The following is a 24389-nucleotide window of genomic DNA, read 5'->3' as shown; positions in this document are numbered from 1 at the left end:
GTAGTTTCACACGAAATCTGTTGACAAGACGAAAAAGAATGAGCAGAGGTTTTTGCAATGAGCACTTTGTGAACAAGACTTAACGAGCTATCATCGCTACGTGAACAATGTGAATGCATTTTTATTGAAGGAGACTGTGGAAGCAGGCTTAAATCAACAGAAGCTATTCGAGTGAGCAGATGAATACAGAGGACAACAATGCCATCTGCACGATAAACGAAGGAAGGATGGAGGAATAATGGCAAAGAAGCAGAAAGAGAAAGAGAGGAGGAAGAAGAAGATGCATTCTTAACTTTTGAGGGAGATTTTGGAATGGATTGAGATGTGCTTGAAGTGGATTGTGAAGAATTATTGGAAGCAACAATCTGTTAATCACTTGAAGATTCATTTGCCTCATGTGATTCCTGATCTTCGTTGGCTGTTGATTGATTTCCTGATTTTTCATGCCTTTTGTGTTCTTTTCCTTTGGCTTCAGCTTCATTTTCTTTTCTTTCTTCTTCGCTTCAATCATCTGACTCATCGTCTGTGTCTTTATCATCTTTTCACTTTTTTTCACCGAGAAAGGAAAACATGCCCCTGATAGCTGATGTGAACTTTGCAGATTTGTTTGCCACTGCCGATAACGCATCAGTTGCCAAATCAGCAATCCCCCCAATCATATTCTGCATTGCAAGAACAAGATGCTTTCCTGTCGATCCTTTATCTGTCTCTTCTTCTTCCTCTTCCTCTTCAGCCTCATCGTCGCTGTCGTCGTCCAGCTGATTCAGTCTGTCTCGCTCTTCCATTACAGCCCTCTTCCTTTTTCTGAGTTCTTGTTCAACCAACTGCCGATGGAACATCTTCATGACAGCAGGGTTTGAAGGAGATGACTGAGCAGGTAACGAGTGGAACAAATTGAGGGGAGAAAGTAAAGGCGAGAGAAGAGCGTAAAATAGATAGGCAGAAAGCACTTGTATATCGATTGTGGAAAACGTAGTGAGAAGATCAGAAGTTGTTGATTGGACCGGATAGAACAACACAGAATGGAAACAGAACGAAGAAAATAAGAAGTACAGCGTGGGAATCAACATCTCTCCAGTTCAGTTGTAATAAGAGGACGATGACGATTGTGATGACAAAGTCGAATGCTGAACAGATAAACTGGGTTCAACAGACACCAGAAATGTTTGAAGATATCGATTCACATTTGAAGCCTGCAAGGCAATAATTGGTATAAACGAAGACACAGATGATGGCACAATGATGTCTAGAGATGGGATGCTAATCAATGGATGTGCAACTTTCTTGTTTAACATCTGATTTTCTGTTAGCTCTGTCGGCTTTGCTGGCTTTTCTTTCAGAGTGCTTTGAATAGACGACGAAACCATCGATGCACAGTCAGGCTTCATTGAGTGCTTGCACTCCTCCAGATACAAATTGTCCCATTGTGAAAAACTTCCTTTGAGAGTGAGGATCATTGGCAGCGAAGAGAACAACAAAAGTTGAGTGAGTGTCGGTGAACCAAAATGCAAATGACAAAGAGTCGTTAGAGCAAGCTCAATGCAGAACGAATGGAGATCTTTGTTAGGAAACGTGGAGAACAAGAGGGAGAAGCAGCATCGCACAAAGGAAGAGCCGAACATTAGAAGAAGCAGAGAAGAAGCAGAGGATGAGGAAGGCGGCTCAAGCGAAGGAATATCTGAGAGGAAAGAGAGGGAGAATGGAGAAGCCTTTTTGGTTGTCTCACACATAGGCGATGGCACAAGTGGCGATAAAGCAGGAGTTGCAGACGGATTTAGCGAATAAGCATTCTCTTTTGGTAAGCATTATTCGCTTTCCTCTATCTTTTTCTCCTTCCCCACACCCAGTAGTTGTTCTTCAAACACAAAGAAATGAATACAATTAACAGGATTGTCCATGATAAGGCGCGTGAGAGTCGTGGCAACTGCTCTTGTGGACTCAGCAGTAGTCAAAAGTGTCGTGAGGATGCAAAGAGAGGCAGACACAAGCGGAATGAGCTGCGAAGACGGAGAGGAATCAAAGAAAAACGAGGAGTCGAGTTCGGGTGTAACATGTGATTGAGCTTAAAAGAACGATATCATTGCGCACGAAGCAGTTCAGGATGGAGCCTTGTTTTGAATTGATGTTAAATGAAGACAAACAATCAGAAGCAAATCACTAGCATGGCGATTGTAGAAAAAGACAGAGCTGAAAAGAAAGCTTCTTTGAGCAGTGTGCAAAAGAAAGAAAAGATTGGGTTGAATTTGAGAAGTTAAATCAGTGGTGAAAGAAGGCGGAGAAGGAGGAGAAGGAGAAGGAGGTTAAACGATAGCATAACCATCAAGAAGACGAGTTGATTATAGCTTCAGTTGTAAATGGATTCTCCTTTTGTGTGGTTTCATTTGATTCATTTGCTTTTCTGGTAACTGATGCTGATTGTTGTGCAATGTCTGATTTTGAAGAAAGAACAGTCGGAACTTCTTCTTTTGATTCTTCAGAATATTGATTAGTAAATTGATGCAAAATCTTAATCAATTATGTATATGATACAAGTCCTTTTTTACCAAAAACAACAAAAATTCATAAAATACTTAAAGATAAAAAAGAAAACTAACAAACTGTTGAAAATATATCGAAGTTTGTTGCGTTTTTCAAAAAACAAATCAAATTGTGAAATATCGGAAAATTAAATATATTTTATGGTTTTGATCAAAATATCTTGAAAAATAACAACATTATTATGGGATATGTGATCAATACTAAAAAATCGAAAAAATAAAGTGAAGCAATTTTTATTATTCCGATCGATTTTGGCAATAAAAAATTATAATATTTCACAATTTCTAATTAAAAATTTCCAAAACAAAGCAGAAAAAATGGTACAATTCAGACCTATGCCACTTATTTTAACGCAAAGGAAATTTTTGTACTGAATATATTAACAGAAAAAATATGATTACATAAATAATCACCCAAATATTCAACTATTTTTTTATAGGAATTTGAACAAAATGAACTTAACAAAAAAATTGACATATGACTGTTGCAGCTCATTACTTCGAAAAATACAATGTCATTATAATATTACTTTAATATCGAAAGAGATCTTTATTCAAAATACTTTTTCTCATAAAAATTGGAGATTGTTTTTGAACCCATATTTTTTCATTCAAAGGATTCGGTTTGAGAAAAACTCTTTGAATTTTGATAAATGAACGCTGAGAAATCATTTCTTTTTATTTAAATGAATTTTTCTAGAAAATTGTCCCAATAATCATTTATTAAAACATTTCACCTAGTTTTTTTCTTTTTAATGATAAAATTTTATAAAAAGTGATAAAACTTCGAAAAAATCAACACTTCGAAAAAAGATATGACTACAATAATTATCACCCAAATATAAAATGGATATGTGAGAATATTTTCTTTTCATCTTGGATAAAAATTATTTTATGTTTTATTTCAATTCGTTTTTCTCAACAATATGATATAAGGGAAAATATGAATTATCATTCTTTTTTTTTTTTTGAACAAAGGACAAAATAATTGTTTATCTCATAACTTTCCTAAACTCTCTCAGATTTCAAAAAAGATAGGATTCTCATATCCATAAACATGTATTATTGACATTACAACATAATGTTTTGTATTCTCCCACGTCTTTCAAAAAATGAACCCATTTTTTTCATGTTTTTTGATCACAAATATACAAAAAAAGTGCATTTTTTTTCAATGAAAAAACAGGAATTCACATATTTTCCCCCATGTATTGTCATGAATATTATTTTTGGCATACTGAAACCAAAAGGACATCAATGGAAATTCGAGATTATCACTTATTCCTTTTTCTTTTGTTATATTATTGAATAATTGAAGGTTTTTTCATTAGAAACGAAAGGATTTCAACCGATGAAAAATAAAGAAAATCTAGTTTATCTCATGAATAATGGAATGATCATAAAGAATTTGTTCGACATTTTTCACTATTGCTCGAATGTCATACATTTCAGAATCTTTCAAACAATTACACTCCATTTTCCAGAGGTTTTTATTTGAAAGCAGTGCAATAGACTTTCTTTTCGAGAATGAAATTCTTGTCAAACCCCAAAAATGCAAAAATTGTCATTCAAACATTTCAATTGTTTCTGAACATGGATGCAAATCTTATTATTCATGTTCGACATGCAAAAAAAGAATGTCAATCCGCACTGGAACTATTTTTTCTCGATCGCCATTGAAAATTTCTACTATATTAATATTGGCATATTGTTATTGGATTTATATCAGTAACACTAAAGTTTCATTAATATCAGGTGTTGAAGTCCATTCTGTTGGTGCATTTAACAGTATATTCAGAAGAGCTTGTTCGATGTTTTTATTCAAAAATCCAAGAACGATAGGAGGTCCTGGCGTTGAGGTGGAAATTGATGAATCGGCTAGGCGGAGAAGGAAATATAAAAGAGGTTTGATTTATTCACATATTTTCTCATAATTTCAAAAAATTGTTCCAGGTTAAAATAAGAAACTAATTTGGCTTTTCGGGGCAATTGAACATCAAAAATCAATTTGATCAATACATTTAATGGTAGCTTTTTTTGTGGGAAGGCGATCAGCAAACGTGCTTCTTTCTCTTTTCCAAAAAATAATAATGCCAGGTTCCATCGTTATTTCGGATCAATGGAAAGCATATTCCAAACTCTCTGAATTAGGATATATCCATCACACTGTTAATCATTCAAAAGAATTTGTCAACGTAATGGGAGAATCAACAAACACTATCGAAGGATCTTGGGTCAACTTACGACGTCATATGCCTCCATTCGGAGTGAAATATACTGATCTGGATGAATATCTGTATGCGCATTTGTGTCAGCATCATGAAGATAAAACCTTTTTGGTATTCTTGAAAATTTTGGTTTATTACAATGAAAATGAATATCACGAAGAACTCAGAAAATTCTTTCCAGATGATGACATCGATCAAGATCCTTCAGGAGATGAGATATCATCAGATTCATTAAACGATTTCGAATATGAAAAAGATGACATTATTGACGACGGCAGTGAAGCAAGCGGCTGGTCAGATACAGAAATGACGAAAAAAAGAACGAAATCTCTTCAATAAATCCATTTCATTTTTCACTTTCATGACTCAATTCAACTTTTAAATATCAAAAACTATAATATTAACTTCAAAATTACTTTTTTATTAAAAAATGACTGATGTGCTTCTTGTTTCATTACGCCTTTTTTTTTTCGAAAATGAAAAAAATTGGTCATTATTTATGAAATCATAACTTTTTTCGAAGTGTTGATTTTTCGAGGTTGCTTTTTACTGGGAAGAGATTTTGTTTAAAAATGCAAAAAACAATCAGAATAATTTTAAAGACAAATGTTTTATCAGAATTAAAAACGACTATGTCTTTAATTATTCTTTTCTCTTTTCAGTGTTTTTTTAGTGATATTCAAAGGAAATTTTTTGACAGAAATCTTTGTTAGAAAAAATATGATTTCAAAAATAATTTCCCATTTATATAAAATTTATTTTTTTATATGTGTGAGAATATTGGTTAGAATATTTATAAAAATTATTTTATCGAAATAATTTTCAATGGAATAATTCATGGAGAATTTATTATAATTACACTTCAAAAGGAAATTGTCAGTTTTTCAAGACGATTTCACATTCAAAACATTGAACTTATTTCCTTTCATCACTCAATCTTTGAAGAATATTGTACTCAAATTTTTTTATTTTTTTTTATTATTAGAATTGAACGTAACACTTTATTGATACATTAAAAAAAACACAGAAGTTTTTCTTCCTTCTTATAAATAATTAAAATTCTGAGCAAATTAGATGTAATGATTATTTCATTTTTAAAGAATTAAAAAAAAATATCATGAAGACGAATGATCTGTGTATTTTGAATTGGTGATGAGTTGTAATGATCAAATCCAAATGGCGAATAACAATGATTGAATGAGTAAGATGAGAGTACGAAGAAATAATACTTTAAAAAAACGAAAAAGTCTTATCAACGGATCAGACATGAGGCAAATAGCGAAGTCAACCAACAAGCAATACACATTTATTTTACCAAAACCAAAAATGACAGAAAAAAGAGCAGAAATTAAAAAAGAGGTTGAGAAAGAAAGAGCCTCAACAAAAAAAAAAAAAAAATTGCGAAAGAAAGAAAGCTTAAGAATTGACATGTAGCTCCAAAAGGTAGAAACTTGCTAATATTAACATCTTCATTTTCAAAATCAGATAAACCTAAGAAAACAATACCATCCACTTTGAGAAGACTAATAACAATGACACTTTTATGTTTATTGTTTTGACTCACTGTTCATCCTTTAGTCTGTCCTTAAAATAAATATAAAAAAATACCTGAACCCCTCCTTTCCTCTCTCCTTATTAGATTCCTGCTTTAATAATCCGCAAGCAGAGAAAGTGGATAAGTACAGCAACTTATTTTTTACCATTGATATGGTCTGGGCTGAGCAGGAGCAGGCTGTGGATATCCGGGTGTGTTCATTGGGGCTCCGTAGTATCCTCCGCCCATCATTGGCTGCATTCCCATTCCCATTCCGGGTGTTCCCATAGGCATGCCAACAGCAGCTTGGTTGGCGCTTGATGAGACAGACACTTTCAGGAACTGTCCTTTCTTCTTTTCTGGCTCCTTCTTCTTTGCTCCCAAGTTGGACACATCAATCAGAGATGGATCAATCAAGTCATCTGGACCAGAGCTTTTTGGTTCTGTAAAAAATATTCATTAAACACAAACAAAATATCATCCAGAAATCAAAGAAGAAAATAAAAATTCATTTGTTAATACATTTATAATCAGTTCATCACAAAAATAAATACTATAGCAAATCAAAAGAAAAATTATTTGATTTAATAAAATAATGCTTCACATAAATCTCTCTCTCTTTTTTTCTCCCAACTTTCACACACCAGCTGGCTCTTCTGCCTTTTGAGCTGATTCCAAGAACACTGAGAATGCATCATCAGAAGGAGGTGCTGCAACAATAACGCCGCTGGACTTCGGTGCAGGTGCTGGAGCTGGCTGTGCTGAAGTATTCATAAAGTTAATTTGAGAAGTTTGAGCAACGCTTGCTGTCATAGCTGGAGCGGGTGCAACAGTAGCGGCTGGTGCAGGAGCAGGAGCAGGAGCCGAGCTGAAGAAGCCTCCACTTTGTGGGTATGGCGATGTTTGCTGCACAGGGGCAGTTTGGGCAACTGGTGCAGGTGCTGGTTGTGCAACAGGAGCTGGAGCTGGTGCTGGAGCTGCAGCAGGGGTAGCTGTAGAACCAAAGAAAAATCCTGGTTGCTGTGTTGTTGAAGGTGCAACGGCTGGAGCAGGTTGAGCAGTTGGTCCTGCGAAAAAGCCTCCGCCAGAATTGGACTGTGGCGATACGGGAGGATATGCTGGCTGAGAAGGTGTTGCTGTTGTTGTGGTAGCTGTGTTTGAAGGTGCAAATGAAGCCCAGGAAGATGCAAATGAATTGTCTGCTGTTGTGGTTGTAGTTGATGATGTTGGTGTAGCTGAAGATGGAGATGGTTCTCGTCTAATTCCCGCTGGGCGATCTCTTTGCATTGCATTCTCTGTAGATTGTGAATCGGTTCCTCCAGTGAATCCTCCTTCTCCGTCATACGAATCTGAGCTATAGTGTGACCTTCCGCTTGGAGCACTTGATCCGCCAGATCCCATATCATATTTTGAAGGTGTTTCACCTCCTGAGCTATATCTATAAGATGTATCATATGATGGCCCAACATATCTACTTTCATAACGAGAAGTTCCAACTCCACTGCTTCCAATGCCCTGAAACTTTCCTCTTGTCCTTTCTGCATCTGCTCTCATTTCACGAATTTGATCATCATCTTCAAGTATTTGCAAGATGTTCTTGGCTTTTTCTCGCACTTAAATAAATTATGCAAACATAATAATTTTTCTCTTTTGTCACAATTGAATCAAAAACAAACCATTTTCTCCACAGTCAATATGCTTTGTATTTATATAGTCAAAATATTCAAGTTGTTTAAGACGATGAGAATTAGCTTTTATATCATCAACACAACGAGCATTTCCCATTCTAATAAGAGCTTCAAGCAAACCCAACACCTACGTTATGTATTATTCATTCAACAAGAAACGAAATATATTTGCAAGGTTTCTTTTAAAACTTCGAAAATAATTTGAATCTCCCAAACCTTGTACACAATCTTCCATTCATGAGGCTTTTGATCAATACGTTCCCAAATCTTTCCCATGATGATGTTATATTGGGAATAATCATTTGTGGCATCTGCAATGTCACGAAGAAGCTCAGAATCAACAATTTCACGGTCATCAGTCGTTGCATTGATGACTTTCTTTTCATACTCTGATCCCATCACCTTTCCTTTTCTATTTTGTTGATAAACAATAAAATAATAAATAAAAGAAGAATGCTAAGTTATGACATACAGATCTTTCACGAAAGACTTCATCTCTTTCTCTTTCAGATAGTTGATCAGTTAACCATAACTGAAAGATAAATTGTTACTGTTAACAAAATTAATGCTAACATGTTAGAGAAAAATTGAAAACAATAAGTTAGTAATGTTGCATTCATATCCGAAAAAATGTTTTTTCTAAAATAGATTTATATTTTGACAGGAATTGGTTTTTTCTTTTCTTTTCTTTTCTTTTTTTTTTTTTTTGAATGTCTCAATTTTGAAAGAAATGAATATATATGAGGTGGAAAATTACACATTATTACATACTTTTTAATATACAAATATATTAATCGTAATCCATACTATATTAAAAAAAACAAAGATTTAGAATCTTTTCTTCATCTTTTAAATTCCCATTCCTCCACTAAGCAAGTACAATTTTTCCACTGTAATCGAAATGCTTCCATTTGAAGCATCAAGAATTTGCACGTTAAGCCTGTCGTCCACAAATCCAAGCATATGAAGAGTCTCCAGCTCTTTGGCATACTTTGTCTTGAGAGCACCTAGCTCAGCATCAGTAAGATTTTTCATTGTTGGGAGCATCATAGGAAGAGCAGTTGGAGCACTTGATGGAACTGGCTGTGTTGGCGCAGAAGGAGCTTTCTGGGCTGGGGCAGAACCGCCATGTGAAGGAGTGGCTTGAAAAGCTGAGGGCATCGCAGGCTGTGAAGTGAAAGACTGTGCTCCAAATGGTGCTCCAAACGGTGCTCCAAACGGTGCTCCTGTCTGCATCCCAGGCGCAGCGCCTGAGCTGCCAGACGGCTGCTGTGCAAATGGCATCATAGGCCATCCGCCCATAAATGGATTGTAAGCATATGGTTTTGCTGCCCCAGCGGCTTGGTCTGGATATGAATAACCATCCATGCCTCCCATGCTCGTTGTCTTCCCTTTGTTTCTGCTTCCCCAAGGATTCACAAGTGGAACTCCTTTTTCACTTTCCTTGATTCTTTCTTGTCGTTTTCTTTCATACTCCTCTTCGTCTTCTTTCTTTTCAGAATTAAAACCACCAAAAAGAGATTGCTGCTGCTTCTCCAAAGAATCAAAAACAGGTTCTTGTAGATCGTGATACATTTGCTCGAGATAATGGAATCCTCCTGGGGTTGTCTCCAATTGTCTTTGAACTGCGTCTGAATGCCTGATCATTTCTTTAAATAGGGCAGGGTTTTTCATAATCTGTGACATTTGTCTCATCACTTCTGGATTTCTGAAAATTGCGCTCATTTCAGGATCAGATTCCAGAAGTTGTTTAAATCCAGGGTTTGAAGCGAACATTGTTCCTAAAGCTTCTTCGTTATCTAATAGTTGCTGCATAAAAGGAGTATCAAGAATACTCTGAAAAGAATCCGAAGCAAGAAAATCTGAGAACAAAATAAAAACGAATTAATATGTAAAAATATGTACCATTGAACGAATTTTGCGATTCAAAATATTTCTCAGGAATAACTATTCCTTTGTATTGATTAAGTGCAGCTTCCGAAAGATTCTGGTCAGATTGAGAAGTACCATCTTGACTTTCATCATCAAGACTCGAACTTTCTTCTTTTCTTTCAGTTTTCTCTGATGATTTAATTTTTGGTGATGCTGTAGATCTTAAAATAGTTACACAAGAATCTTCAATAATATCTGAAATAAAAAATCAGTACAAAATAAATTATAGCATTTACAAAAGTACATGCCTGCTTCTTTTATGGTTAATTCATCCTTTGGAATTCGACCTCCAAAAATAAGTCTTTGCTCAGGGATGGGAATATTCATTTTCTCTTCGATAATTTCTTTAAGCTGCTTAATAGTCATTTCTTGGTTAACAATAATATACATTGTTTCTCCCCCAAGCGTTTTAACACGAATTTGAATATCTGTCATTGCAAACACACTTTGTATTTGCAAAGAAAATAAAAAATTCCTTTTAATTAAGGGCAAATTTTAATCGTTAGCAGAATATTTTTTTTTGTTTTCAAAAACGGAAATTGAACGTGAAAAGAGAAATGAAAATTATTTTCGATTTATTACTCTAAATTTTTGTTCGATCAATTCATTTCCATAACGTAAGGAAATCACATTCACAATCGGTTATTTGGACAAATGTCAGCTCCACGTACTTTTAAATACAGTTTGTTGTTTTGAAATTTACATATTTATATTATTTTCATGAACTTTTTGTTTCATTTGCATTTTTTATGAAATGAATTATCTTCTTATAACAGTTGTCGTTGGAGACATGTCCGTGGGAAAATCATGCCTTCTTCTTCAATTTCTGGAAAGAAGGTTTAATCCAGCACATGACATGACAGTTGGAGTTGAGTTTGGAACTCGCATTGTTCATTTTGGTTCGGAAAATGTGAAACTTCATATATGGGACACTGCAGGCCAAGAATCGTTTAGATCAATTACAAAATCATATTACCGTGGTGCAGTTGGGGCATTGCTTGTTTATGATGTTACGAGGTTAAATATTCTGTTTTTTTAGACATTGTTATTGCATGATAATTGTTTGTTTTGAATTTTTTGTTTCAGGAGAATTACTTTTGATCATCTTTTGAGATGGGCAGATGACCTTAATAAGTACTGCTCTGCGGATCTTGTTGTTGCTCTTGTCGGAAACAAAACTGATCTTCCTCAGAGAGAAGTTTCATATGAAGAAGGAGAATCATTCGCAAGAGGTATGAATCGAATTTCATCATTTCCTTTTGATTTATTATTTCATAACATTTATAGAAGCAAATATGCTATTTTTTGAAACTTCTGCAAAAACATCAGATGGAGTAGACACGGTAATACTTATTATATTTGGTTAAGCAATTTCAATTCATTTTCTTTACGTATATGTGCTTTATTTAGGCTTTTATTGAATCAGCACGTGTCATTTTAGAGCACACCACAGGTAGAAAGGTTTGAATATTTTATTGATATTTGAATTATAAATTGAAAATCAAAAAATATGATTATAGTACCCAAAAATTGAGGAAAAAGAAGTGGTTGACGTGGTTGCTGGGGAGACGCAAGAGGATATAAAACCTGATGGAGGCTGTCCTTGTTGAATAAATCATAACTTGCAAAAGTTTTCGAACTACCGTAACTTTTCTCTGTTTTAATAAAGTATCAATTTCGAAAGAGGTTCCATCACTTCATTTATGATAATATATTATATATCTATCTATTTGATTTTCACTTCGTCACTTCTAATGTTTGCATTTTTCAATGACTCATTTTTCTTAATATTTTGATCCTTTTTTGCAATAAAAATTTCCTTTCAAAATTAAAAACTTTTAAAAAAAAATTCAACATTTGAATGTGAATTATTTTTAAATCATTTTAATTGGAATGCGCAGTCATTTCAACTTCTAATAAAAAAAGCCATTTTTATATAATTATCAATAAAAAAAAATCAATAGAAAAAGAAAGAATAAAGAATTTCTGTAAAAAATTAAAACAAAAGCAAAAGCAAAAGCAAAAACTTTTGACAACCAATAAAAATATACAGAAAAAAAGTGGTATACAAGCTTCATAAAAAAATAAAAGTGAATGAAAAAAAAAAATGGAAGGCTTTAAGTTAAAGTATATTATGATGATGCAGTAGATAAAGCTGAAGAAGTCGCAAGTGGGTAGTTATAAAGCATATATAACGTAGTTGGAGTTTTTTCAGCATCTTTTGCCCGTTGAAATCCATGGCTGGCAAGAACTGCCGCAAACTTGTCCGCCTTATGCTCTGATTTCAGATCCGGGACGATGACCATAGCCTTGGTGCATTCTAAATATTGCCCAAGTTCCATGAGTAGTAACATTGTAGACTTACCTTGCATTTGAAGAAAAGAATGCAAAACAAGTTCAAGATGAGAATCATCGTCTTCTTCCACTTCAACGGCAGAAGCCGTCCAGCGGGAGGTGAGAACGTTTTCATCATTTCTTGTTTCCATTCCAATCACCAAATGAGCCTCCGTCTGCTTCGTTGCTTCCTCCTGGAAAAAAACGGGAACAGAAGCGGTCATCGGAAGCTTCTTGAACCCGTGACGCCGCAAGAATACATCAAAAACACCAACCGAGCACCTCCTTCGGACAAGTCAAATAAACTAAATCGGTTGACCGATTTCTATTTACACGAAAGAATTGACACATAACATTCGCAGTTGTTGACTCCCTGGAAGAATATTGACACAAATATATCATTTTCTGTTAAGCACACAAAAATTATAACATGGGCATACATTTTTTACTACAATATCCGACTATAGAAAAAAGTGTTTCGTTTGGAAAGAAGCGATTGATCGTGACCCATATATTGCAGTTCACCAGGTCAAGTTGTTTGCTGATGAATACCTTGGCTGAAAGAGCAGAAAGAATTCTAAAACTTAAAGAAGCATTTATAAATGATACACGCCAGGCACTCAAACATATAACTGAAATGATGACTTTCCGAAATGGTTAGATTTTTCATTTAAATTGATTAAACGAATTTTCTGCTTTGATTAAAGATTCCGACAGAATAGCCTCTTTTCGTTTAACAGCACAGACTTTTACGCGCATGCATAAACAGCTACTGGAAATCGACAAGTTTCTTACAGAGCAAGAATCCTCATTTTCCAGTTTAATAGTTAGTTATTTTTCAGCTTGATATATTTTTGAATTGAATTTTTGTTGAAAAAATGTTTAAAAGACTTGCGGGAATAATCTTCAAATATTGAAACAACAGTTTATCAATTGCGTGGATTCTCTTGTTCAAAGAAATAAATTATCAAACAGTCCAATATCTGATAAACTTCAAAAATTGATTGGGTATAGTCAGGAATTTAAGGAAAAAGCTCCTATGCAATTCCCTGCGCTTTTAAATGAGCAGCAAATTTCCATTTTTGAAAAGGAACCTCCCCTGAACAATTCTTCTTCTCTACATCTTTCAACGAAAAGTCCAGTTCAACACCGAACGACTCTTGCCTTTCCATCGCAATACGCGCCCTTATTTTCTCCTCGTCTTAGTACAACTCCAACACTACAACATCATTTGGGTTGTCCGGCATTTTTCCCACCCGATCCTAAAGGACGAAGATGCCGAACTCCTCCTCCAATTCTTGAACAGTTGGAAGCTGTTTATCCCACACCTCAAATATCTACATCCATATCAGGGCCCCTCGCCACATCACTAAAGACATCTTCTCTGCTTCAGTCTTCTCTGACCATGAATAGACTGATGGAGAAGTCTCAAAAGAGCCCTTCCTCATTCGCCTTTACAAGATTCTCAACTGCATTTCAACCCCGATCACCTTATCTTCAATCTCCGATGTTTCGTCCATCATTGTTTCATAATTCTTCTTATTTGGACTCCACAGCTCGCTTTGGCACATCACCGTTCATTCATGCTACCACCTCCACCACACCCATTTCATTCCCGAAATCATCTTATTCGTCTTCTCTGCTAACTCTGCCATTATCAACAGAAGCGCGCTCACTTACACGTCCATATGCATTTCGTAGCCAAGCAATCTCAGGCCCTTTCAAAACTGTTCCACAGCCAAGTGTGAGTTATCGTACTGGATCATCCACCACACCAAACCTACCTCTTCACACTTCATTGCCTTCTTCTTCAACTCAAACTCCAGCAAAGCAGTTTTCTGCACCCTCCTTCGACCATCCGATATCTACACCCACTTCCTCAACTTCTTGTGGAGAAGCATCTTTATCTGCTTTGCCATCAACTTCGTCGTCTGCAGAGTCTCCTTCTAATCCTCTGTTTAACTCCATACAGCACATTGACATTGCAGGCTCTCTTGTCTCAACCCCAGTCAGATCCGCAATGGGATCAGGAAGTGAAGATGGTGCGAGCAATCTCTCAGTGAATGATGCAACACAGTCTCCGATGAAAACACCAAAAACGGCACACAGCTTGTACCTTGCCCGGCTGGAAAAACAGCTTAGGCGATCAAAATCAGCTCCACGAGAGTCAACAGAAATTGTTGATAGCAGCATAAAGCTTATGTTTGGGAAGCCATGGGTCTGAGATAATGAATTATTTGATCTTCTAAATTAATTCGAGTTTTCATTCGCCCAACCTGCACCCAATTAAAATTTGGTTCAATGAAGTTGTGTGCAATGGCATTGATAGAAAAAGCCAGGGATTATTGTGTGCATACGTGTTTTTAGAATGCGGCATTCTCTGTTAATAATTGTTAGACCTATTACTCAAATCAGAATGTTATATAATTATGAATTTGTCAATTTAATTTTTTTTTTTTTTTGGCTTTTTTTGTTTATTCTTTTCGTTTTTGAAAAAAATTTTCTCAATTTTTGTTCAAAGAATTAATCAAACAATAAAATAAAATAAAATAAAATAAAATAAAATAACATTTGAACACAAAAAGAATTGTCTAAACTGGGGGCAAAACTTGAAGCACAAGGTCAAAAAGGAAAGGAGACGCTTTCAGGACAAACGGAAACGGATAACAAAATTCAGAAAACTTACAATCTCCTGAAGCCGAACCACAATCATCAGCTTCGGGTTTGTCTTTGGAATCGTCATGGAATCCAAACTTAATATTTTGGTTTCCAACAAAAATAACCCATTCTTTGAACTCCTCCAGGTTTTGCATCAAATCCCATTCAAACAGCATGTCTAAAAGGGCTTCTTTGTCTTTGGGCTGCATTTCCTCGTCTGATGTGTTGTGTTGCAAGAGAAGAAGAAGAGTTACGAACATCAGATACAATTGTGTGGTAGTCGTTGAATGGTCAATTTTTCTGTTGTCGAACAAATGAAGAAGCGCAGCATTGAAATAGATGACAAATAAATGGTAAGATTGTTTAAAAATATAATGTGTTGAAAAAATAAACTTTGATGAAAATATAAAAAATTGCACACTTTGCATATCTTAGTAACTCTGATAAAATTGGAGGTTTCGTTAATAACTTTGCTGTTTCTTTCAGAGGAAAAAAATGTTTGCAGAAAAATAAAAGGCACGATAAATATTAAGTTCAAAAATAAGTTGCTGAATAAATCAAAAAAACTTTTTAAAAGCAAAAAAATCACACCAGAACTCTGTGAGCAGAACAAAAGTGCCCATGCTGCATTCAAGTTGCCTTTATTTTGATCTTCTTTCATCACATTTCTGATGATTGCTGGTCCGCTTTCCTCAATTTCTTGTTCTTCAGCACGAGTCAGCAGCATCCCTTTCAGTGCATTATTCCAATTAACATCGAAGGAATCTCCAAAAAATGAATGAGTTCTGTCTATTTGTGCCTCCTTGATATTCTTTTGTAGTTCTTCTTGTTCATTTGCTCCTTTAATAGTTATTTTGCTGTTGGAATCATTTGCATCTTTATCAATTTTTATCTTCATATCAATGCGATCAGATATATCGGATGATGAGATCTTTTTATCTTTTAGATCCTGTTTCTCTGTTTTTGCTAATAATGGAATGCGGCTGTTGCGAAGTGGAGAAGGGAAATTCATGATTAATTGAGCAGTTTGGGATGAGTCATTAGATGAAGATTGAGCAGACGAATTTTCTGTTGATGGAGAGCTTGATCCAAATGAATCCATCTTTTGATTATCTTTTGAATTGAATGGCTCGAAATGATTAGTCTGTGAATGTGCTGCAGAAGAAGCCAGGAAAGAAGCCAAAGACGCTGATGTGTTCGAAGATGACGCAGAATTAGAGGACGGGTTAAGAGGCACAGTCGAATTGCCAGTCATCGAATAGCTGTTTTTGTATGTGTTTGCTTCTCGATTGCACGACTGCTCTTCGTCAAAGGAAGAATTCTCTGCTGAATCATCGTCTGACTGTCTGAGCGTACTGACACGCTTGTTTGTGGCATAAAGCGAAGAGAAAAAGAACCGAAGAAGCAAAAGGGCTGGCTGTGCGAAAATAGCAGCATCAGTCGAGTTATGTGTGGCAGAGGCCATACGGAGGAATACATACACAAGAGTCTGGAGCAGAGAAGAAAAACTGGTGTTTGAAGGAAGATAGCGAAGAGACAGAGAAACAAAGCGAGTCAACAGAAGCAGCTCAATTCTGCGTTTGTGTGGCTGGTGTGAATGATGCTGATTGGTCTTTGAAACAGAATGATTTGAACTGGTTGGAGATTCAGTAGAAGAGCACTTCAAAGCAGAGGCGGCTGCACAAAGCAATGTTGAAGCATCAGAAACGGTCTCTGTAGAAGTGGCTGTTGACTCTTCTTCATCATCTGTCAACGGGGCAGAAGAAGCTGAAGCAGAAATCAGAGCGTTCGAAGAAAACGCAAAGTGAAGTTCATCTCCTTTCTTTTCTCCAAATGTTGAAGCATCTGATTCATCTGTAATGCTGAGTGTGTCTTCACCGCCTAAGTATTCATTTCCCCAGTTCAATAGAAGCTGGATGAGTTGTGCAGATGTTTTTCTGTCTAAAATTGTGCTGGAAGCTTCGGTGCTGTTCAAAGCAATAACAACCAACAGCTTCAGAATGGCAACTGACGATGAAATCGAAGAGTTATCAATCAAATTTTTTGTTTGTTTCTTCGAAGTTCCTTTTGCCTGCGAATCTGTTTGATTTCCTGAACAAGCAGCTCCAGAGGCTGAATTCTCTTCCGTGATGTCCATTTTCTGTGTCAATAAGCCAATAAACTCTGCGCTTTCTGCTTCAGACAGCCCGCTTCCCAGATCGTCCAGCAAATAGAGCGGCCAGTCAGAGCCATCGTTGCTCATTTTGAATGAGGAAAATGGCGCAAACCCAGAAGCGTGGAAGCATAGCTGGCTGGACAGCTTTTGGTTCCCAGGAATAAGAAGATTGAGAAGCGAGGCAGAAACACCACCGGGTTTGGAGAACGAGGTGCACAAATTGCTGAAACAGCTAAGCTCCAGTGAAGACAAGCCGAAGAGTGCGTTGTTTATATCAACTGCATCTGGAGATCTGTTGACGAGTAAGATAAGATTCAATTTTATTAGAAAGTAATTTTCATTTAGAAAAAATATTAGATATCACAATTCAAATAAATCATCCAATTTTTTCTTAAAAAAAAACATTTTTAAATATCGGCACATACCTCAACAACTTCGCCAACTCATCTTCGCCAGAAACCATCGTCAATATCTTCCAGTTTCCCTCAGTCGTTCCCAGCAGCTTCATCGCGCGTGAAGCAGTCACCCTCTGCCACACATCATCTGACACATGCATCCTCACAAGCGTCGACACAACTGGCCTGAAAGAAGCGCTGATCGCTTTGTGTTTGTGCAGAAAGCTCAATAAAAGTGCTGCCGAAGACGCCTCTTCCTTGTGGCAGCCCACACCGTGTGTTGACAATATCCTGCTTGTCCATCGGTTTCTTTCAAACAGATCGAAGAGACAATGCTGAGAACTGTCTGTATGTGTTAAGCAGTCGACGACATTATCCTCTTTTTCAGGCTCCAATGAAGGTGGATGGAGCAAATGATCCTCTTCTTCTGCTTCATCCCTTTTGTTCTTTTGCTTCTGCTTTTCCTTTTCCTTTTCATAGTCAGCACAGCTGATCTCGTTTGTGAGTGCAACGATGTTGTACAGCGCTGTGAGTGAATGATGCACATTAATCCGATTCTGAGACAAGCAACAGCTCGCAAAGAATTCCAGCACATCATCACTGGCAAACTCCAGAATGAGCTTCGTGGGAAGAAGATACGACATTTGGTAGAGGCAGCGTATGATTCCTTCCAGCGACTTCTCTTCGCCTTTGATCTGCTCTTCAATGCGGCTGATTTGTGCCTGCTTCTCTTTCAGACTGGCCGCACGCATACAGGATGCAAGACTGCGCGAAGGGGGAGAGGAAGATGAAAGAATCCCATAAGGAGATAAAATTGAAGAAGAAGAAGATGATGATGAAGCAGATACAACTGTCTTGTCTTCTTCTTTGTCTCCACTATGTTCAGTGAACGAGTCCACATTGCCTTCGAGGAATGAAATCTCTCTTTTCTCCTTCCCAACAGCCTTCACCAGCTTCATCCCAGCCTGTGCGAGTTGTGTGTGGATGCTGTTCTTCACAAAGCGCACTGCAAATTCTGTCTTTTCAGACAGCAGCTCACACAGAAATTCAGCAGCTGCTTTGACTGGAGACCAGAGAATGGGCACACGCTCGTTCCAGTCAGCGACGAGCCGGCTGAGCGTGCTGAGGACGCCGCCTTCGGCAATCAGGTTCTTCTTCCGCTCAATGAGATCTAACATCCGCTGGCGGGCTGTGCTGCTGGCGCTGTCAGCATCTGAGGAGGATGAATCGTTGTTTTGTGATGCAGGTTTCTGTGAGGATGTGGTAGTCGAATTGCGCTTTTCTGCTGTTTTGTCTTTGGATTTGGATTTGTCATTCATTTTGGATTTGTTTCCACTTGCTGATTCTGCTGAGCCAGTTGAAGGCAGCTGAATGTGGCTGCGCAGCTGGTTGACTCGGGACTCGGCCTCTGAAAGTGTTTGGCAGGAATTCAAATAAGACGCATATTCTGTGATGGAAAGTAGAGAGCAGAGAGAGTGTGGGAGAGAGAGAGTAGAGTAGAGTAGAGTAGAGTAGAGTAGAGTAGAGTAGAGTAGAGTAGAGTAGAGTAGAGTAGAGTAGAGTAGAGTAGAGTAGAGTAGAGTAGAGTAGAGTAGAGTAGAGTAGAGTAGAGTAGAGTAGAGTAGAGTAGAGTAGAGTAGAGTAGAGTAGAGTAGAGTAGAGTAGAGTAGAGTAGAGTAGAGTAGAGTAGAGTAGAGTAGAGTAGAGTAGAGTAGAGTAGAGTAGAGTAGAGTAGAGTAGAGTAGAGTAGAGTAGAGTAGAGTAGAGTAGAGTAGAGTAGAGTAGAGTAGAGTAGAGTAGAGTAGAGTAGAGTAGAGTAGAGTAGAGTAGAGTAGAGTAGAGTAGAGTAGAGTAGAGTAGAGTAGAGTAGAGTAGAGTAGAGTAGAGTAGAGTAGAGTAGAGTAGAGTAGAGTAGAGAGAGAGAGAGAGAGAGAGAGTAGAGAGATTAACGAAGAAGAAGGAAAAGGAAAAAGGAAAAAGGATGTAATTGATAATCAAAAAGGAATAAACGATTATAACTTGCAAAAAAAAAATAATGCAAAAAATAATGTGAAATTCAAAATAAATAAAAACAGCAAATTCAACAGTATAACAGCTTATGTTTTTCATACTTTCCACTCGAATCACAATTAGCTGATCTTCAATGGCTTTTTCTTCTTCTTTGAAAGCTTTCAGCTTTTGGCGGAACAAGGACTCGTTGAGAGATGGATTCAATGAATATGAAGATGATGATGATAAAGAAGAAGAAGAAGAAGAAGGGCAAAGAGCAGTGTTTGTGCTGTCAATTGCTGCTGCGCTGTTTATTGGTAGTAAATCTGACTGTTCAAGACGATGTCTTTTCAGAGCTTCCTTTCTGATTCCTCTCAGCCTTCGGAAGAGTTTGCTTCGCTGAAATATCCCATGTCACAAAGAGAGAGAGAGAAAGAGGAAATAAAACAAAACAAAAAGTGGAATTGAAAAGAGAATGGTTGATGAAAGCAAAATAAATTGGAAAATAAAAAAATAAAAACAAAAAAAGAAAATCGAAAATTGAAAATAGGAAAAAAATATTTGATAAAAAGTAAATAGACTCCAACAATTATTTAAATGGAATCTGAATGGAATAGCAAACCATCCGAAATGAATTGTCATGGCTTGAAATAGAAATTTCTGGAGTTGAAAAAGTTGGTAAAGAAAAAAATGAATCTTTTGATGTTAATAATGATGAATCAACAGTCTCTGTCGCTGCAGGAAAAGAAGCGTCCAAAAGAAATGCTTCATCCTTTTCTTTAGATTGAACCTTCTTTCTTTTATTTTCGTCTTTCATTTTCATTTTCAAAAGATGTTCGTATATCGTTTGGCATTCACAATCGGACTCTTTCAGTTCATTCAACTTTTCAATCATTGGAGATGAATACAATATTTGACAAGCAGAAAGCTTCTGGTTTGATTTCTTAAAAAAAAAAGAATTTGAATAAAATGAAAATTCAAGTTATAATCAAAAATCGATTGACCAAAACAATTTTCATTTTCTAAAAAAAATATCAGAAAAGATAATTGTAACAAGCCATTGAATTCACAAGTTCACGGAAATTATGTGTTTCATTTGCAATAATTGTTTTGCCTTTGCAGTTATTTGCATTGAGAATTTCCCAAAACACTTGACCGAGTGCTGTAATATCAGCGTAATGATCTTGCATTGGTGAATATGACTGTTCTGGTTGTGAAAAAAGAGTGTGCATCCACCATTCGTCTATATGCACATCAAAAATTGCATGTTTTTCAATAAGAAATTACTGAATTCACCAAAAATATTAAAATTAGATAAATACCGATTTGACTTGATCCTTCTGATATATATATATTTTCTTTTGATAAAAAATGATGAGTTATTCCAAGACTTAAAAGCATGTGTAATGAAACACATATCGATGCAAGTGCTTTCCACAGGTACTTTTAGATAATTAAAAAATACTTTACGATTAAATAACAATGTTAATTTTTCAAACGATTTCATCAATTTTGAGATTCCAAGAGACATAAAAATCTTGTAATTCAGATAAATTCATTCCCTCACGTTTTTCAGTGACGATGTAATGGTGCGTTTCACGATCAAAATGCATGATAACTGGAGTAAGAGATGGAAATATTATTTGTTCAATTTTTTCAAGGTTTCTGGAATAAATGCTCCAATCAGTGATTGCCTCTTCAAATCCATAAATGAGATAAAGTTCATGATTTGTCAAAATATCATTAGCATTAGCTTTTCTTCCAAAAGGCAATTCTTTGGAATTCGTAGAAATGTTCACTTTAAAAGTGTAAAACAAAAATATATTTGAAAAACAGTTGTAAAAAACAGTTTCTATTTTCTTTCAAACATCTATTATAAATATTCATTTGATTGTAAAAGAAAAATTTTATTTCTTGTTTCCTTCGTTTAATAAAATTGTAATGGGATAACATAATTGTTTTGGTGAACAAGTCTTACTAAGTTATATACAGCAAAAATCATGTTCAATAATAAAAGTGTTGTTTGAAATGAAAATTATAAGCAACATTTTGAAAGTAAAAGAATACTATTTCTAAAGATTTTTTTTGGACAAATCATAATATTTATATATTTAACAGACAACCCCAATAAATACTATTTTTATTAACCTTTATTGAGCACTTACTTAAATCATATCCAAATCAGCTAAATCTTCAGGATCAGGAACTCCTTTTGTTCCGGTTCCATCGTCTTCTTCAGATTCCTCTTCATCATCGTCTGGTGCTTGGACAACGAGACCAAATTTAAATTCGCGTACTTTGCATCCCTTTAAATGCTTTTCAAGAGCAGCTGATTCGAAGGTTCTGTTGCAATTTGGACAAGTAGCTAACCCACTAAAACATGAATATTATCAAAACAAAAATTAAAAAACATAGGTAAGTGTTTACTAACTCTTTATACGCTTTCATCGCATTTTCTCTCTGTTCCTCAAATTCTGCTTTTGTTATTATTCCATCTTCTTTTATCTTTGCAATTTCTTCCATCATTGCATCAAGATCTGGAATAGGTCGTCTGCAGGATTCGGGCATTAAAGCTTGATCACTTTTGAATCTTTCAAAGCATTGAGGAAGGTGAATTGTAATTGAAGCAGTTCCAAACTCCCTGAAAAAAATATTATTCAAAATTAATTTGGGAATTGATCATATTTTGATGCATACTGCCCACAAATACCACACATGAAAAATGATGGCTTTGCTGTTGTTTTTTTCGTTCCATACATAACTGCTTCCACATCTGCGTTTTTCGGTTTCTTTGGGCATACGTTTATATGTCTAACAATTTTATCTGAAAAGAAACCTCTTTCGCAATACGGGCACTTATTTCGGTTATCCATTGCAATAGCATATGCTTCCTAAAATGTGCAATTCGTTTATTACGATGTATATATTATTAACTTGTTATACAAACATCATTCCATGCTTTGCATTCTTCATCAATTTATTTGTAAATATGAGAGGATGAAAAATAAAATCATTGTGATAATATATTTATGAATGCAAACTTGCTTGATCTTTCAGGGATGTTGGTAGTTCTGCTGCTGGAGCTGCTGGTATTCCAACTCTTAGTTTTATTGGAACATGCTTTAATCATAGAAAATATTGATATTTTTATCAAAATATAAATGTTCCGCAAACTTCTTGATCACTTAACCATCTATCAGGGCATGCTTTAAATTTGACAATTTTTGATAAATTATATAACCAAAATAGTGAAAAAATAATTTTTTATACTTTTCAAATGATTTTTAATGCTGGCGGACCCATAACCTTGTCCACATATGTAGCAATAAAGATGTATGATTTTTGAAGAGCTGCTCATTTGCTTTTATGTTCAATTCTGAATTAAACGGAAAAATTGTTCTCCCTTAATCTTTTGATGATTTCAGTTGTTTTGTTATTGTTTTTCGTGTTATTATGGGATATTTAACTATTTCCGATGCAAAGACTTACCATGGAAATTTTCTTTATATTATTTTTATTATGTTTTATGATTTAAAATGAACTTAATTTAATGTCTTGATGATTCTTTTTGGATAAAAAAAATTTATATGAAGATTATTTTTCTTATCAAAAAATAAAGGATAATTTAAAGAAATCATCATCCTCAGATCTTTTTTGAATTTTGCTATTTTGATAATTATGTACAAGTCTGAGAAAAGTTTGCAAAATATTGTTGTGAAGTCGGTCACTTGCATTTTTTTTTTTTTTTTTGTGAATAAATATTATTCTTAAACGTTCGCGGGAAAAAAAATAACTCAAATCTCTGTGAGTTATTCATGAGTTGTCTGTGAACTCTTAAATAAAAGTTGTTCCTGGTGTTGACCTGATTTATTTATTACGAAGTCATTAAATTACATAATAATTATCAATCGAAAAACATCAATTCAAAATTACAAGTTCAATATAATAACTTTTTTCAAACAAACTGTCAAATACAAAAATTACTTCTTTCATTTTAATGTTTCTGAATTTTTTTTCCCTTATTTTATTATGGGACAAAAATGTTTGCTTTGTTAATCTTGTTCCACACATTGTACTTATTAAAAAATTCCATTTTTTAAATATTCACATTTTTTATATGCATTGAAAATTTAGGCATCTTATGATAAAATTTCAGGATAAGTTTTGAATAAATTAATGCATAAATCATTAATTCAAAAAGTGTGCCCAGTATTTTTTTTTCACTTTTCAGAAAATAATTCTGGTTGTTGATTACGGACAACTGCATAATTTTTTTGTTTAACATGATTAAGAGAATAATTGTGTGATAATTTTTGAAATCAGAACTTTTTTCGGTGTGTTGTCTTTTCAAATATTGTTTGTCGTTGAGAAAAGTTTTTGTTTTCAGATGATAAAATTATCACAACTGTTTCAAAAACAAATGTTTAAGCTTAATTGATTATGATGGACTCTCAAAAATGCATTTTTTCTTTTCAATGTTCATTTGTTAATATTCAAGCAAATTTTTTAGAACCGAAAATTTTGTATGGTAAAACATGAGATCAAAAATAAATACCCAATTCTTTTTCAGAAATTTTTGATTTGAATTAAAAAAATAAGAAAAAAAGAAAATTGACAAATATGAAGAGAAATATTAATTCTGACTGAAATGACAACAAAAACTCCTTCACATCAAACATGTCATTGAATATGCATATTTTCAATAGTTTGAGCATCTCTGTCATGTTTGTTATTGTTGAAATAAACTTTTCGTTGATTTTATTCCAAAACAAATGTCTAACACAAACAAAAAAGTCAATCATTTCGAAAAAGTGCAGTTTATCTTTCAGGTTTATTTGAAAGTTCAACGAAGTGAAACATTTGATATCATATTTGTATTGAAATTAGATTTAAAAAAATTCAATCATGCTGACAAAATAGAACGACAGAAATAATTTTG

The 24389-nt window shown here is 35.1% G+C and overlaps 10 protein-coding genes across 10 annotated transcripts; 3 read left to right on the top strand and 7 right to left on the bottom strand.

Annotated features, from left to right (window-relative positions):
• Positions 1–542: 542 nt before the first annotated feature.
• Positions 543–1457, bottom strand: MONOS_5923 (uncharacterized protein; the record flags this gene model as incomplete). The annotated part of the gene is made up of 2 exons (XM_067876114.1): positions 543–949; positions 1142–1457. The coding sequence occupies 2 exons, from the start codon at positions 1455–1457 to the stop codon at positions 543–545; spliced, it is 723 nt and encodes a 240-aa protein (XP_067729141.1).
• Positions 1458–1539: 82 nt separating this feature from the next.
• Positions 1540–1785, top strand: MONOS_5924 (uncharacterized protein; the record flags this gene model as incomplete). The annotated part of the gene is made up of 1 exon (XM_067876115.1): positions 1540–1785. The coding sequence occupies one exon, from the start codon at positions 1540–1542 to the stop codon at positions 1783–1785; it is 246 nt and encodes an 81-aa protein (XP_067729140.1).
• Positions 1786–5824: 4039 nt separating this feature from the next.
• MONOS_5925 (EpsinR-like protein A) lies at positions 5825–8509 on the bottom strand. Its single transcript, XM_067876116.1, has 5 exons — positions 8460–8509; positions 8204–8399; positions 7976–8114; positions 6944–7912; positions 5825–6742 (listed from the first exon to the last, which is right to left on the bottom strand). The coding sequence occupies exons 1-5, from the start codon at positions 8480–8482 to the stop codon at positions 6462–6464; spliced, it is 1608 nt and encodes a 535-aa protein (XP_067729139.1). The 5' UTR covers positions 8483–8509; the 3' UTR covers positions 5825–6461.
• A 149-nt stretch (positions 8510–8658) lies between these two features.
• On the bottom strand, positions 8659–10402 carry MONOS_5926 (putative ubiquitin family protein). Its single transcript, XM_067876117.1, has 3 exons — positions 10168–10402; positions 9893–10114; positions 8659–9849 (listed from the first exon to the last, which is right to left on the bottom strand). The coding sequence occupies exons 1-3, from the start codon at positions 10352–10354 to the stop codon at positions 8837–8839; spliced, it is 1422 nt and encodes a 473-aa protein (XP_067729138.1). The 5' UTR covers positions 10355–10402; the 3' UTR covers positions 8659–8836.
• A 130-nt stretch (positions 10403–10532) lies between these two features.
• On the top strand, positions 10533–11787 carry MONOS_5927 (Rab2b). Its single transcript, XM_067876118.1, has 6 exons — positions 10533–10601; positions 10696–10936; positions 11006–11151; positions 11207–11262; positions 11330–11380; positions 11440–11787. Exons 1-6 carry the CDS (start codon positions 10574–10576, stop codon positions 11527–11529), a joined length of 612 nt encoding a protein of 203 aa, XP_067729137.1. The 5' UTR covers positions 10533–10573; the 3' UTR covers positions 11530–11787.
• MONOS_5928 (uncharacterized protein) lies at positions 11769–12766 on the bottom strand. Its single transcript, XM_067876119.1, has 2 exons — positions 12694–12766; positions 11769–12626 (listed from the first exon to the last, which is right to left on the bottom strand). The coding sequence occupies exon 2, from the start codon at positions 12475–12477 to the stop codon at positions 12052–12054; it is 426 nt and encodes a 141-aa protein (XP_067729136.1). The 5' UTR covers positions 12478–12626; positions 12694–12766; the 3' UTR covers positions 11769–12051.
• Positions 12767–12797: 31 nt separating this feature from the next.
• Positions 12798–14477, top strand: MONOS_5929 (uncharacterized protein; the record flags this gene model as incomplete). The annotated part of the gene is made up of 3 exons (XM_067876120.1): positions 12798–12909; positions 12961–13079; positions 13143–14477. The coding sequence occupies 3 exons, from the start codon at positions 12798–12800 to the stop codon at positions 14475–14477; spliced, it is 1566 nt and encodes a 521-aa protein (XP_067729135.1).
• A 130-nt stretch (positions 14478–14607) lies between these two features.
• Positions 14608–20285, bottom strand: MONOS_5930 (uncharacterized protein). The gene is made up of 6 exons (XM_067876122.1): positions 20073–20285; positions 19573–19849; positions 17492–18908; positions 15503–17358; positions 15333–15390; positions 14608–15211 (listed from the first exon to the last, which is right to left on the bottom strand). Exons 1-6 carry the CDS (start codon positions 20271–20273, stop codon positions 14845–14847), a joined length of 4176 nt encoding a protein of 1391 aa, XP_067729134.1. The 5' UTR covers positions 20274–20285; the 3' UTR covers positions 14608–14844.
• A 199-nt stretch (positions 20286–20484) lies between these two features.
• On the bottom strand, positions 20485–21009 carry MONOS_17442 (uncharacterized protein; the record flags this gene model as incomplete). The annotated part of the gene is made up of 3 exons (XM_067870363.1): positions 20485–20693; positions 20773–20893; positions 20950–21009. The coding sequence occupies 3 exons, from the start codon at positions 21007–21009 to the stop codon at positions 20485–20487; spliced, it is 390 nt and encodes a 129-aa protein (XP_067729133.1).
• A 606-nt stretch (positions 21010–21615) lies between these two features.
• Positions 21616–22753, bottom strand: MONOS_5931 (uncharacterized protein; the record flags this gene model as incomplete). Its single annotated transcript, XM_067876123.1, has 7 exons — positions 21616–21823; positions 21882–22091; positions 22166–22341; positions 22398–22417; positions 22492–22570; positions 22625–22656; positions 22750–22753. The coding sequence occupies 7 exons, from the start codon at positions 22751–22753 to the stop codon at positions 21616–21618; spliced, it is 729 nt and encodes a 242-aa protein (XP_067729132.1).
• Positions 22754–24389: the final 1636 nt, after the last annotated feature.

Source organism: Monocercomonoides exilis (genome assembly GCF_001643675.1).
Source record: "Monocercomonoides exilis strain PA203 chromosome Unknown scaffold17-1647472, whole genome shotgun sequence".
Lineage (NCBI taxonomy): Eukaryota > Preaxostyla > Oxymonadida > Polymastigidae > Monocercomonoides > Monocercomonoides exilis.
The sequence above is the reverse complement of the archived record's forward strand: the minus strand, read 5'-3'. Positions and strand labels throughout refer to the sequence as shown.